Raw genomic sequence first — 11,298 nt, forward strand, 5'->3', positions numbered from 1 at the left:
GGAGTTTTACCAAATCTTTTCTTCCAGTCAAACTCTTTCTTTTAATCCAAGTTTGCTGTGATGGACATGATCATTTTCTTTTTTTTTTCTTTACAATGAAGAGCATATTGGTGCCTGGGAGAATGTCTGGGAGAAACTGTGTGTCTGTGTGGTTCTTTTTTTTAATCTACCAGCCTGCAGGGGCCGGGGGGGCAGCTTTGTGTGGCTTTTTCTGATGATGTAATTCAAACATCATCTGGACATTGTGTTTGCATGCTGTTGAGCCTGTTTCCATCCAAACTTTTTCTTTTTAGTTCCAAAACGGGGAACTCTACATGTGTGCGTCACACACTGTGCTCCCTCCCTATCATTAAAGCGTGTCCGCCCATTGCAGCATAGACTTGGCGTACTATTATCTTTTGGAGCCAGAGCAAATACTGCCGGCGTTCACAGATAAGGCTGAGTGTGTGAGGGTACACACGACAGGGGACACCAGATGGGTGGTCTGGATTCCTGCTTGACTTCTTTAAAAGGAAACTATTGACAGCAGAATGCTAAAAATGTGCAGCCAATTTCTTTTCATAAAATGACTGAAAGTCTGCAAACTTTCTCACATACTTATAGTATTTCCTCTTAGGGTTGAAGTTGTAAGTTATGGCGCTCTGCGTGTGTTTGGCTCTCACCTTCACCCATAAGAAGGACGAACACTGTTTCTGTGTTTCCAGCTTCTTAATGAGCTGCCGCTCAGCTCATTTCCTTTTCTTTCACGTCCCCCTCCTGCCACACTTCCTCTCTTCGAGCTGATTGGCTGTTCTCTGAGAGCGCAGAGAGCTGGCACAGGATCGGCTTAATTACCGACGTCCTCTTTGCTTTTTCTGTGCTCAACTGAACAAATTTAATTTTTATCCAGTAATTTGTGAGGGAGTAAAAACATTTTATTCAGTAAGTGTTCTCGTTGCTAAGGTACTGACTGATCCCATATAGACCAATTAAAAGCATAGAGACAACATTTTACCTTTATCACCTCTTAAAACACTTGTTTCACATCCTGAAAACACAAAATACCTCAAAGTTAAAGTCACACAAAAATCACCAATCAGATGTAAAAGTAGCCAATTACACCTTTATGGACAGTTTTAACAGATTACACACTGATAAAGATATTTTCAGGTCATTTAAGGAAAAGACCTTTGCAATAACTTTAGGTGGACACTTTTCAGGAAGAGTTTTTACGTTACAGACTAGCTATAGTTAAAGAATAATTTTTATATGTTTTGTTGCAGAATTATAATGCATACCTAAAAGTCGGATAAAATGCAACAGTCGGATATGTATCAGATTGAGTTCCACATATGGAAGTGACATGAATCAGGTTTTTTTTTTAAAGTGAAAAGATTAGAATTGAGCCGTTCAGACTGCCAAGAAAATGTGGGATCTGGGGGGCTGCTGTAGTGGTGCAGTGGTTAAGCACAACCCACATATGGAGGCCATAGTCCTCAACGCGGCAATTGCAGGTTCGATTCCCGGCCTAGCGACCCTTGCCGCATGTCTTCCCCCTCCTCTCATTACCCACCTTTCTGTCAATTCACTATGAAATAAAGTCCAGTAGAGCCAATAAAACCTTTAAAAAATGTGGGATCAGGGTTGCATATTTGCATATGGGCAAAAAAAAGTCTGATTTGGGTCACATTTATCTGCTGTGTGAACTGAGGCCTAATTAGTAGAATCCAGCTGGGTTTCATTCATTCAGTATAAATGCAGCTGCTCTGTGAAAGCCTTGCAGGGTTGCCAGAAAACAAAACACGAAGACTAAGGAACACAGCAAACAGGTCAGGGAGAATGCTGTGGAGAAGGTTATTCAGAATTAGCTGATAAAACATCCCAGTCATCTAATTGATCACTGCTCACTCAAGTAGTATGGCACAACTCCAAATCAACTAAGATTTCACCATCCACCTAAACTGGAAACTGACATAAAGCATGTTGACAGTATTCTGGTTGAATTAGATTAAACTACATTTCCTGATCCACATGCTATCAGGAAGCATCATATAACAACACACCGGCATTATGAGGAGAAAATAACAGATCACCATTTCTTTACTGATGTGAAATGTAATTTAAAGTTGCTAAAATAACTTTGGAGGTCTAAGTTTATGACAGGCTGATGGCATCGGGGTTTAAATTCAATGTGTGCTTCCATGCATGTCTACCCTGCCCCTGTGTGTGCGTGCGCGCGTGCGTGTGCGTGTGCGTGCATGCTTCAAGAAGGCTTTCTCTGGTAATTCCATTGCAATAATTGGGTGAATTCTTCAGCATCTTTCCTTTTTTAAATGGTTGTGTTTCCATATTCTGAAACACAACTGTCGGTTTTGATGTTTCTGTCATGGTTGCAGGTTTTTCCAAATACACAGATTATCTACCCAAAGTCATTTCAAAGGAAACATTCCCGTTTTTAAAGCTACAAGTTTTTTGTATATACACAAAAAAATTCAGTCTAGATGTATTTTGCCATCTGTAGAACATGTTAGTTTTTCTATTTTACTGGGTTTTTTGAAAAAAGCGTTATCGTTAGCATGTTTATGGTGACATCACATAAAACCATAAGGTCACTAGTCTTTGGACATCCTTTGGTATCCACCTGTTTTTAATCAAATTCCTCCTTCGGAGGTGTTTACTTATGTTTGATACGGCTGCAGCAAAACGTTTGAGCCTTAAATGAGAACATTCCAGGGATTCCAGGACCAGCTGGTTACAGTCAGACACATGAAGTGTTCTGTGAAGAGGGACAGGGCAGGTTTTGAAGCAATCCGAAGTTGCTCTTCAACCATCACTTCATGCCAATGCCAGCTGATCGGCTCCATTCCTGTGATGTCATCAAGAATAATAGGCCACACTATAGCAGGATTGGCTTTTCTTTTTTTTTGCTGTGCACTTGTCAAAAACATAGCAGTTTGTGAAATCCTCTTTCATTACACAGACATGCTCTCAGTACATGAAAAACATCGGCACAGAGGTCATGTTGTCTTCCTGTTAGTCCTATATAGTTGTTCTTTACTCCAAGTTTCCTGGGCTTTTGTTGTTTCACAGACCCAAATCCACCCCGACACCCACTGCATCCTTAAGTGCCAATGGTGTGCCAACAGAATCTGTTGATTATGACAGGTTGAAACAGGTAAGAAACCATTTTAAAAAGCCTTACAATATTTAGAAAGCTTGACCAAATCTCTAATTCAGTGTATGTATGATGTGAAACATATATTGTTGTTTTGGTAAAATTTCTTATCGTATATGCTGACGGAAATATCACAAAGTAATTCAAGCAAATATATTCACTATCTTAAAGGGAACATTTGGATTTTTTTAAAAGTGAAGTTGTGTGAATACATTAGCATCAGTTTCTAACTTCAGTTAAATGTTCAAATTTTTATGTCTTCATTATTGTACTTGTTGTGGATTTCTTTTAATGTTTTACTTGGATTTCAGTTGATTTCATGTTAGTGCTTTCAGATCTGATCGTTAGCAGACATTTGGTGCCATTTTACCAGTGATCATATCTACCACCGTCTGACTGCTTGAGCTGTGTTTTTACCATAAATCTTTAGTTATACTTTTATCATAAATCTATATGTATATTTCTCAGGTACAGGTTACTCTCTATATTCATTAATGCAGCTTTGTGAACCACAGATACAAACATTTTCAGTTTTGGTAGGTTTAACTAGCTAAAATCAGATTAAGCAGAGGATCACTGTGACTAGCTTCTTCAAAGTCTTCACTACAAACTCCCCGTGATGTCAGAGAACCTCACTTAAAAACATGCAGACTCTCCCTTTAAAGGGGAAGTATTATGGTAAAATGTACTTTTTTTATGTCATTTTATGTCGTAAAATGACATAAACTAACTTTGTCATTTTATGTTGTTTTCTCATTAAAAACATACCTGGAATGTTGCTTTGCTTGTTTGAGAAATCCTGTAATTACCATGGCAACCATTCAGCTGTGCAAAACATCTGGTTGGACCTAGCCCCGCCTTCGAGGAGGAGGCTCCTCCTCAGAGCTTCAGTTTCTACTCGGCTCCATCAGACTAGCCAGCAGCAATTGGCAAACATCTGGTGGAACTGAACATCTGCTGAGCTCATTATAGGAGCTACTTCTCAGTACATTGCTGGTAAAACTGTGTTAAAGGGTTAATAGAGGAGCCATGTTGTGATGATGTCCTGAAGGCGGAGTTTCAGAAAGAGTAGGAGTTTTTTAAAGAGACCCAATTTCAAGTTAAATTGCAAAGTAAAATTTCTTTTAAATGATATTTGACATATATAGCATATTTATAACTGAAATTATTGATTGTTCTTTATCATGGCACTGTGTAACTGGAAAACACATAATACTGCTCCTTTTAAACTATCCATCACAAACTTTTTTTTACTCTCCTCGGTTTGCATTTCATCATTACTAATGAAGCAGTTCTATGAAGTTGGACTTGTTGTCATAGAGTTGGTGTTGTGTCGGGTGGGAGGGGCAGCTCCTCCCTCTCTGAATGAGTCGGTTAGATAAGAGTTTTGCCTATCTGCCACTAGAGTGAGCCTGGCAGAGTGACTCTCAGCTCAGTTCCCGGTCACACTCGTTGCTGTGGTCAGTTTTTTCATTCAGTGAGCTGCTGATTCGCCCCATACGATCTCTAACACCTGCTTATGTCTTGGTGTTAATAAGTCAGTCTTTGGGCCTAATCTGATCAGGATTCTCAGTGCAATGATTAGCTTCCTGCTTTCAGGGAACAGGACCTAACTATAACCTCCTGGAAACAGGAGCTGCTCAATACATTCACTGTTCTGTAAAATCTGAACTCTAACATTTCAGTATTTTAAGAAAATGTGACTTTATTTATGTCTTTTTTTTGTAGGACATTCTCGATGAGATGAGAAAGGAGCTGTCAAAACTAAAAGAAGAGCTTATTGATGGTAACTATGACCAGAATCTGGTAGCAGGTTTTCAGATTGTCACTTTTAGGAAGTGAAACAAAATAAGTGCCCTCGTTTCAGAAACCAGCCATATGTTGACATCAGTGTTTGTGTACTATGTTGCCTCATCACTATAAAACTGAAAATAGGATTAATGTTGAGGGTTTGTGACACATCAGTTAGGGTGCAGCACTTCTCATTGTCCTGTAGAAAGCTTAAATCTTCAGACACTCATTCTGACTGAGCTGCATGCATATATCAGCCCTGGTGGAGCTAAAAGAACTGATTTTTGTAGTTTTTTTTCTGCACTTTTCTAGTTGTCGACTTCAAGTAATTTACACTAAAGCCACTTCCACCCAGTCACACACATTTGCGCACACAAATAAACAGATCAGAAGCATTTTAAAAGCATTTCAGAAAAGCACAAGCCCTGTTACTGTATGTCAATTTCTTTTATTTACAGCTCTGGAAAAAAATTAAGAGACTAGCGTATTTTCCGCACTATAAGGCGCACCTAAAAACCTTCAATTTCCTCAAAAGCCGACAGTGCGCCTTATTAATCCGGTGTGCCTTTTATATGGACCAATATTGAGCCACAACAGGTCTAGCAACTACGGTAAGCAGCCGCCGACTTCATTTTCTCCCGTAGAAGAAGAAGCGCTTGGTGCATGCTGGGATAGTTGTCAGAACGCTGGTTTGTTAATAAAGTTTGACTGACCTATCTACCTACCGACCTGATAATTAGGTCGTCTGCAGGTCATTTAGCACCACGTTCTCCACGAACATGCTGTGCGCGAACGGAGAAGGGTGACCATCGTCCGGCCACGCCCCGGCCCAGTCGCGGAAGGCTCTCCTCGCCGACCGGAGTCGGACTGTTTTGTTGACATTCTTTATGTCAACAAAGTGGCTTTAGACATTAATCCGGGGTGCTTTGACTAGGGCTACCAAGGGACCCTAGTCGGGTTACACGTAAAGGGGAAGAGAGACAGACTGCGGCGGCAGCGTGTCGGTTGGTCTGTGTTACCCAGAAAGCAGTTGGGCACAATATTGCAACACCGTGAGTGAAACAATGACTGGGGCAGACTACTATATAAAGTACTCGGGGACCACTTCTTTATTATTGCACATCCACATTTGTAGAGTACGGAACAAATCGCGTCCTGTATAGGTTTAATGAGTGGCAACCCAAACTGTAGCGTCTATTCTATGCGCCTTATAATGCGGTGCGCCTTATATATGAAAAAAGTTTTAAAATAGGCCTTTCATTGAAGGTGCGCCTTATAGTGCGGAAAATACGGAACTTAAAATGATCAGTTTCACTGACTTGACTTTTTATAGGTATTCATTTATTCTGTTAACTACTGACATGTCTCTGAAATTCCAAGCAAAAATGTCGTGTTTATTTTTTGCAGAAAATGAGAAATGGACAAAATAATAAAAAAGCTGCAGTTCTTTCAGACCTCAAATAATGCAAAGAAAACAAGTTGATATTCATTTAGAAACAACAATACTAATGTTTGAACTCAGGAAGAGTTCAGAAATCAATATTTGGTAGAAGAAACAAGTTTTCTATTATGGTAAACCACCATAACAGAAATGCATCAGTAACAGGTCATTACTGATGCAGAGTACTAATTTGATAAGAGATATAAAAACGTTCTTCTGACAGATAACTTGTTAAAAATGCATAAGTTGACTCACTATCACTCTCCTTCCTGTTTCTTCAAGTCAACTTCTAAAAATCCCAAGTGGTTTTGCTGTTTTATGGTTGTGACCTTTCTCATTTTAAAGAAGACATATTTTGGTTTTATTGAGATATAAATATCTTTATAAGGAATTTATAAAAATCTCGTTAAAACTTGACAGATTACTTGTTTTTAACAAGTTTTGCATCTCGTTGTAATAAACAAAATACTACTCCTGAATTTATATCTGAGCTCTGGCAGTTCAACACAGGGTGGTTGGTGGAAGTCATCAGTCTTTAAGAAACTGATGACTTTGCTGAAATGATGAGCAATAATGCTGGAATGTTTGCTATCTATTTTTGAGTAAATGAAATAATTATTTAGCCTGTAAACACATCTTAGTGCTGTTTTTAATTGTTAACTTTGTGGTTTACTTTGAACATAATCAAATTTAATGGCTAGTCTTCATTCTCTCCATCCAGCTGAGGAGTATAAGCACATACACAACAATAGTACTTTACACTCATTATAAAGGATGAAAAACACTTTGTTTGGTATAAACTACAGATTTTTGGAATCAGAAAAGTAATATGGAGTTCCTCAAATGCTTTGCAAGTCATTCACCTAATTTACCCAGAAATGTTCAGATTGAACCTAAAACTATCCCATCAAAATCTGACATTCATGAGCCCATTTTCTCTTTTTTTGTGTGTGTTTTTCTACAGCAATCAGGGAGGAGCTGGGCAAATCCAGCACTGCGTAGAGGATCCACGCTCCTTTTCCCTCAACATCCACACCCATATGACCAGAAAGCCAACCACAGTCCATATCAGACGAGACAATTTAACAGCAGAGCAAACAAAGAAGAAGTAGTAGTAGTATTGGTGGAGAGGGTGACTATGACAACAATCGTATAATCCCACAGAACGGACAGAATTCGGTGTGGAGCGGTGTCAGAAGTGGGAAGAATCCACTCAGCTAACCTCATGTTCCTGGTGCCCCCTCTAACCTCCATCCTCCCCCACATCGCCTCCTGGAGGACAGGGCACATTCTGCCAGAGAAGTGACTTGTCTTTATGCAAACACGGTTTCTCTTTTTTTTTTTATCCCACAGTAACAACGGCACCTAAACACAACACTGAACTCCTCACAGATGCTGTAGTACCCGCTGTTGCTCAGAGTCTGAACTCCTGGAATTTCCTATCTGATGTTTTCCTGAGAGAGAGCTCAGAGACAGGAAGAAGTCTGGAACTAGAACTCTAAAACTTTTTCCCATAATGCCATTGCGGTAGCGCGCGCGCGTGTGTGTGTGTGGGGATGTGTGTGAGCGTGTATGAGGGACTGCCAGTCTCTTCTGTAGTCCACCTCTGCAGGACACTGTAAAGCTCGTCTTCCTTCAAATGCTATTTTAACCTGAATATGTACAAAACAAAGAGAGAGATATTTAGAGAGAAAGTATCTTATCAAGCGCGTCTGTTTTGTTGTAGATCTACAGTATGGCCATATCTAGTAGCTCAATAATCCAGTCTTTTAACGGGACGCCCTCATGTCTGTCTGTCGGTGAACTCCTAACCTGATTTGTTGTATTCTGTCTCCAGTTTTCCCCTCATTTATTTCTCTGTAACATTCAGCGATGGATGGATGTGTTGGTAGGCGGCGCCCCCCGTTGTAGCGCTGCTCCAGGATTTATCGGGTTCATACTGTCACCCTTCTCTCCGTTCGTCATACTTGGGTGCTCTGTTGGTGTTGGAAGCATGTAGGGTTTTTTCTTTTTCTATTTTAGTTTGACACTATACAATGAGGATCACAAGTCTGCCACGAAACTGCATTAACTGTCTCAAGTTTTCTTACAAGCAATAAGTGTAGCATTAGCTCCAAGGCCCACGCTCACCATCCCAACACCGCCGCAGGTTTGAAGCATCCATCGTGGAAAACTCAGAGCAGCACTGTAAAACACACTTCTGGAATTACTATACTCTTTTGTTTTTAGCTTTTTTTTCCTACCAAATCCAAGAAAATCTTTAGTCGCTCTCCCCCCCCCACGTCAATAGCATAACACTTTAAAGACGTCCTACAGAAGGTGAGCATGCAAGGACACAATGTGCCATTTTGTTTCTCTTATTTCCTGCCTTTATTTTTCTGCTGCTGTTAAAATCATCCAATGAAACCTGCATTTCCTATTCCTTTATCCTCGAAACCTTTTTTCTCTCACCTTTCGGTTCTGTTCAACACTGTTTTGTTAAACGGTCAAAGTACAATCAACTTGAGAGGGATGCGTTACAAGTTTAGAGGCTGGTGTTCAAACGTTGGAGCTGTAGATTAGAAATTATGGAGATTACAGGCCAGACAAACCATTTAAAGTCCAAGTTACAGCTCAGTATTCCCGTTTTGTGTGAATGAGATCCTAAAGAGGGAGAGTTTCACCAGTGCAGTGGAACCAGAGGACTGCCTTACAGCCACTCACAGCTGCTTCTCTAGGGAAATGTTTGACTAAAATTAATCTACTTTTTTTATATCCATCATAATGATACCTGAATTGAAATAGTGGTTTTTTTTCTGTGAAAGACTATACACCAAAGAGACTGGGAAATATAGTTAAATATCACTGTAAAAATGCACACTGGGGTCTTAAGAGCTGCAAATGAAATCATAAACCTTTACATTTTGGATTATATGAGGAAATAAAACAGCTGTCAGTGTGCAGTGAGCAGGCACCAGAAAGCAGGATTTAACTGCCATTGTGAAAAACAAAACGAGTTCACAGTTTAAATTTTGAACTACAGTAATTTATAATCTGAAATAAAAATAATTCTCCATGTGAACATTCTAGATCTTTAGCTTGAGGATTGTAAAAACTGCCAACATCTCCAAATGCAGCATTATGAAACTTAAAATGATAGAGCAGAGCACTTTTTCTGCTCACAGCCTTCCTGTTATCTAATGAAAGTCTTGGACTCTGTAGCACAGACACGTTCAAATAGCTTTTTACATCTCTGACTTTATATTAAATACCTCGCTGATACTTAAACAAGCTAGCTTTTATCTCTGCAAAGAGTTCCATTACCACAACCTGAGAGCAGTTAGGCGTGCTGCGTTCACTGACCAGAAAAATATTGGATTTTTGAATTTCCTATTTATTGGTGGCTGATCTGGGCTCATCAAGCTGAAAATCAACCTACTTTGGTCACCAGCTGATTTTTATATCATCTTTAGTTGTAAGAGTTCAGCCAGCTCTGTTAGAAGTTAGGTAATGAAAAACGACCCATGCTCAGCTTCTTATGCTTCATGCACAAATTATTTGTTGATGAATGTGTCCCTGTAGCTGTGGAAACCCCTGCTGGATCTCATTTGACACAACTATGCTAAAGGGCTTTGATGTCATAGCTTTGCTACACACTAGTAGACATCACACTCAGTCATCTCTCGGATCAAAACAAGAAAGGTTCTGGTGTCACTTTGCTTGGACAGACGGCATCTTTTAATTTAACTGTATATATTTTTTCTAGTAGGCATGCTCTGGCTCTATATGTTAATAATCCAAACTCATCTTCACATCCATTTTTTTCTGATTAACGCAGCCGGCGTCAGGCCTCCTGAGCTGCACGCTTACTCAAAAATGATTGCACTTTATGACAGAACTGGCAAAGCAATTCAGCATCCCCAGAAAGCAGTCATTTAGGGCCTCTGCTGCCAGCAGCATGGCTCTCCCACCAAAGGATTTAAGCCAGTAGCCTCCTGCTGAACATCATCACTCCCAACAGAAGTCGCCTTTCTTATTTTTATATCATTCTGTCTAGAGACCTAAAAGCAAAAGGTGTTTTGGGTGTCAGGTAAAATGCTTTGATGGGGGGTTGAATCTCTTTGTAAAGCGATGTGGTTTGTGCCTTGTTCCGAAGTTGCATTTAATATGTCAAAGATTTAATAGTAATAATATGTAGAGGCTGTCGCAGTCTTTTTCATTTATCTTTATGGGTTGACTCATTTAAAGGGAGTGCTCAGTCGGCTTCGGTACCGTTTCCCACCAATGAAACATCTTTGCACCAAGATTATTTTTAACCTAAATATGTTCAATTTAAACACTTGTTAAATGTTTCTCTTACAGTTCAGAAGTACAATCAAACTTTGATAACATGAGACCAGTAAGAGTTAAGAAACAAACTTCAGTCTGATTTCATTTCTTATATTAACCTAAATTTCTGTTTGGAAGTGCAGATGGATAGGTGTCTCAAAATGTCAAAGACTGTTTTTTGTTCATCTTTGCTTTCTTTGAACCAAACTCAAGAAAAGTAAAGATGCGACACGACCCTGACTGCAGATAGTTGGATTATTTTCTCATCTGCATTGTACCATACTGTTACTCGTGTTAATCAGTCTTTTCTTACTTGCTAACATGCTGTTTTGTTTGAGCAAATAAAATAAAAGTTGCAATAAAAGATTAAGAATGGTTTGTTAATTTGGGTGAGAATGAAAAATGTATACTTTTTTTCAGGGGAAAGCTTTGGATAGTAAATAAATAATAATAAAAAAAGATAAAACATTTTTCCTCCAAGGTGAGTCCTTTGAAGGGTACATCCTTCACCAGGCTGTAAATGTCACAATAACTCATTTCTTTAAACCACCCCAAAGTGGTCATTATGTTTAGTTTTTACATACGCTTCCACATTTCATTTTGT

At 39.4% G+C, this 11,298-nt stretch overlaps 1 protein-coding gene across 11 annotated transcripts in view; it reads left to right on the forward strand.

Annotated features, from left to right (window-relative positions):
• The window catches only part of enah (ENAH actin regulator), a 138,688-nt gene extending 127,621 nt beyond the window's left edge, over positions 1–11,067 (forward strand). For all 11 annotated transcript variants that reach the window (XM_081602082.1, XM_081602081.1, XM_081602078.1 and 8 more), the window contains 3 exons: positions 3,070–3,154; positions 4,883–4,940; positions 7,351–11,067. In XM_081602082.1, coding sequence (XP_081458208.1) covers positions 3,070–3,154; positions 4,883–4,940; positions 7,351–7,388 — 181 coding nt within the window. In that variant the 3' untranslated portion in view covers positions 7,389–11,067. The remainder of the gene's footprint in view (positions 1–3,069; positions 3,155–4,882; positions 4,941–7,350) is intronic.
• Positions 11,068–11,298: the final 231 nt, after the last annotated feature.

The sequence above is a fragment of the Poecilia reticulata genome, chromosome 21, assembly GCF_904066995.2.
Source record: "Poecilia reticulata chromosome 21, P_reticulata-male-v2, whole genome shotgun sequence".
NCBI lineage: Eukaryota > Metazoa > Chordata > Actinopteri > Cyprinodontiformes > Poeciliidae > Poecilia > Poecilia reticulata.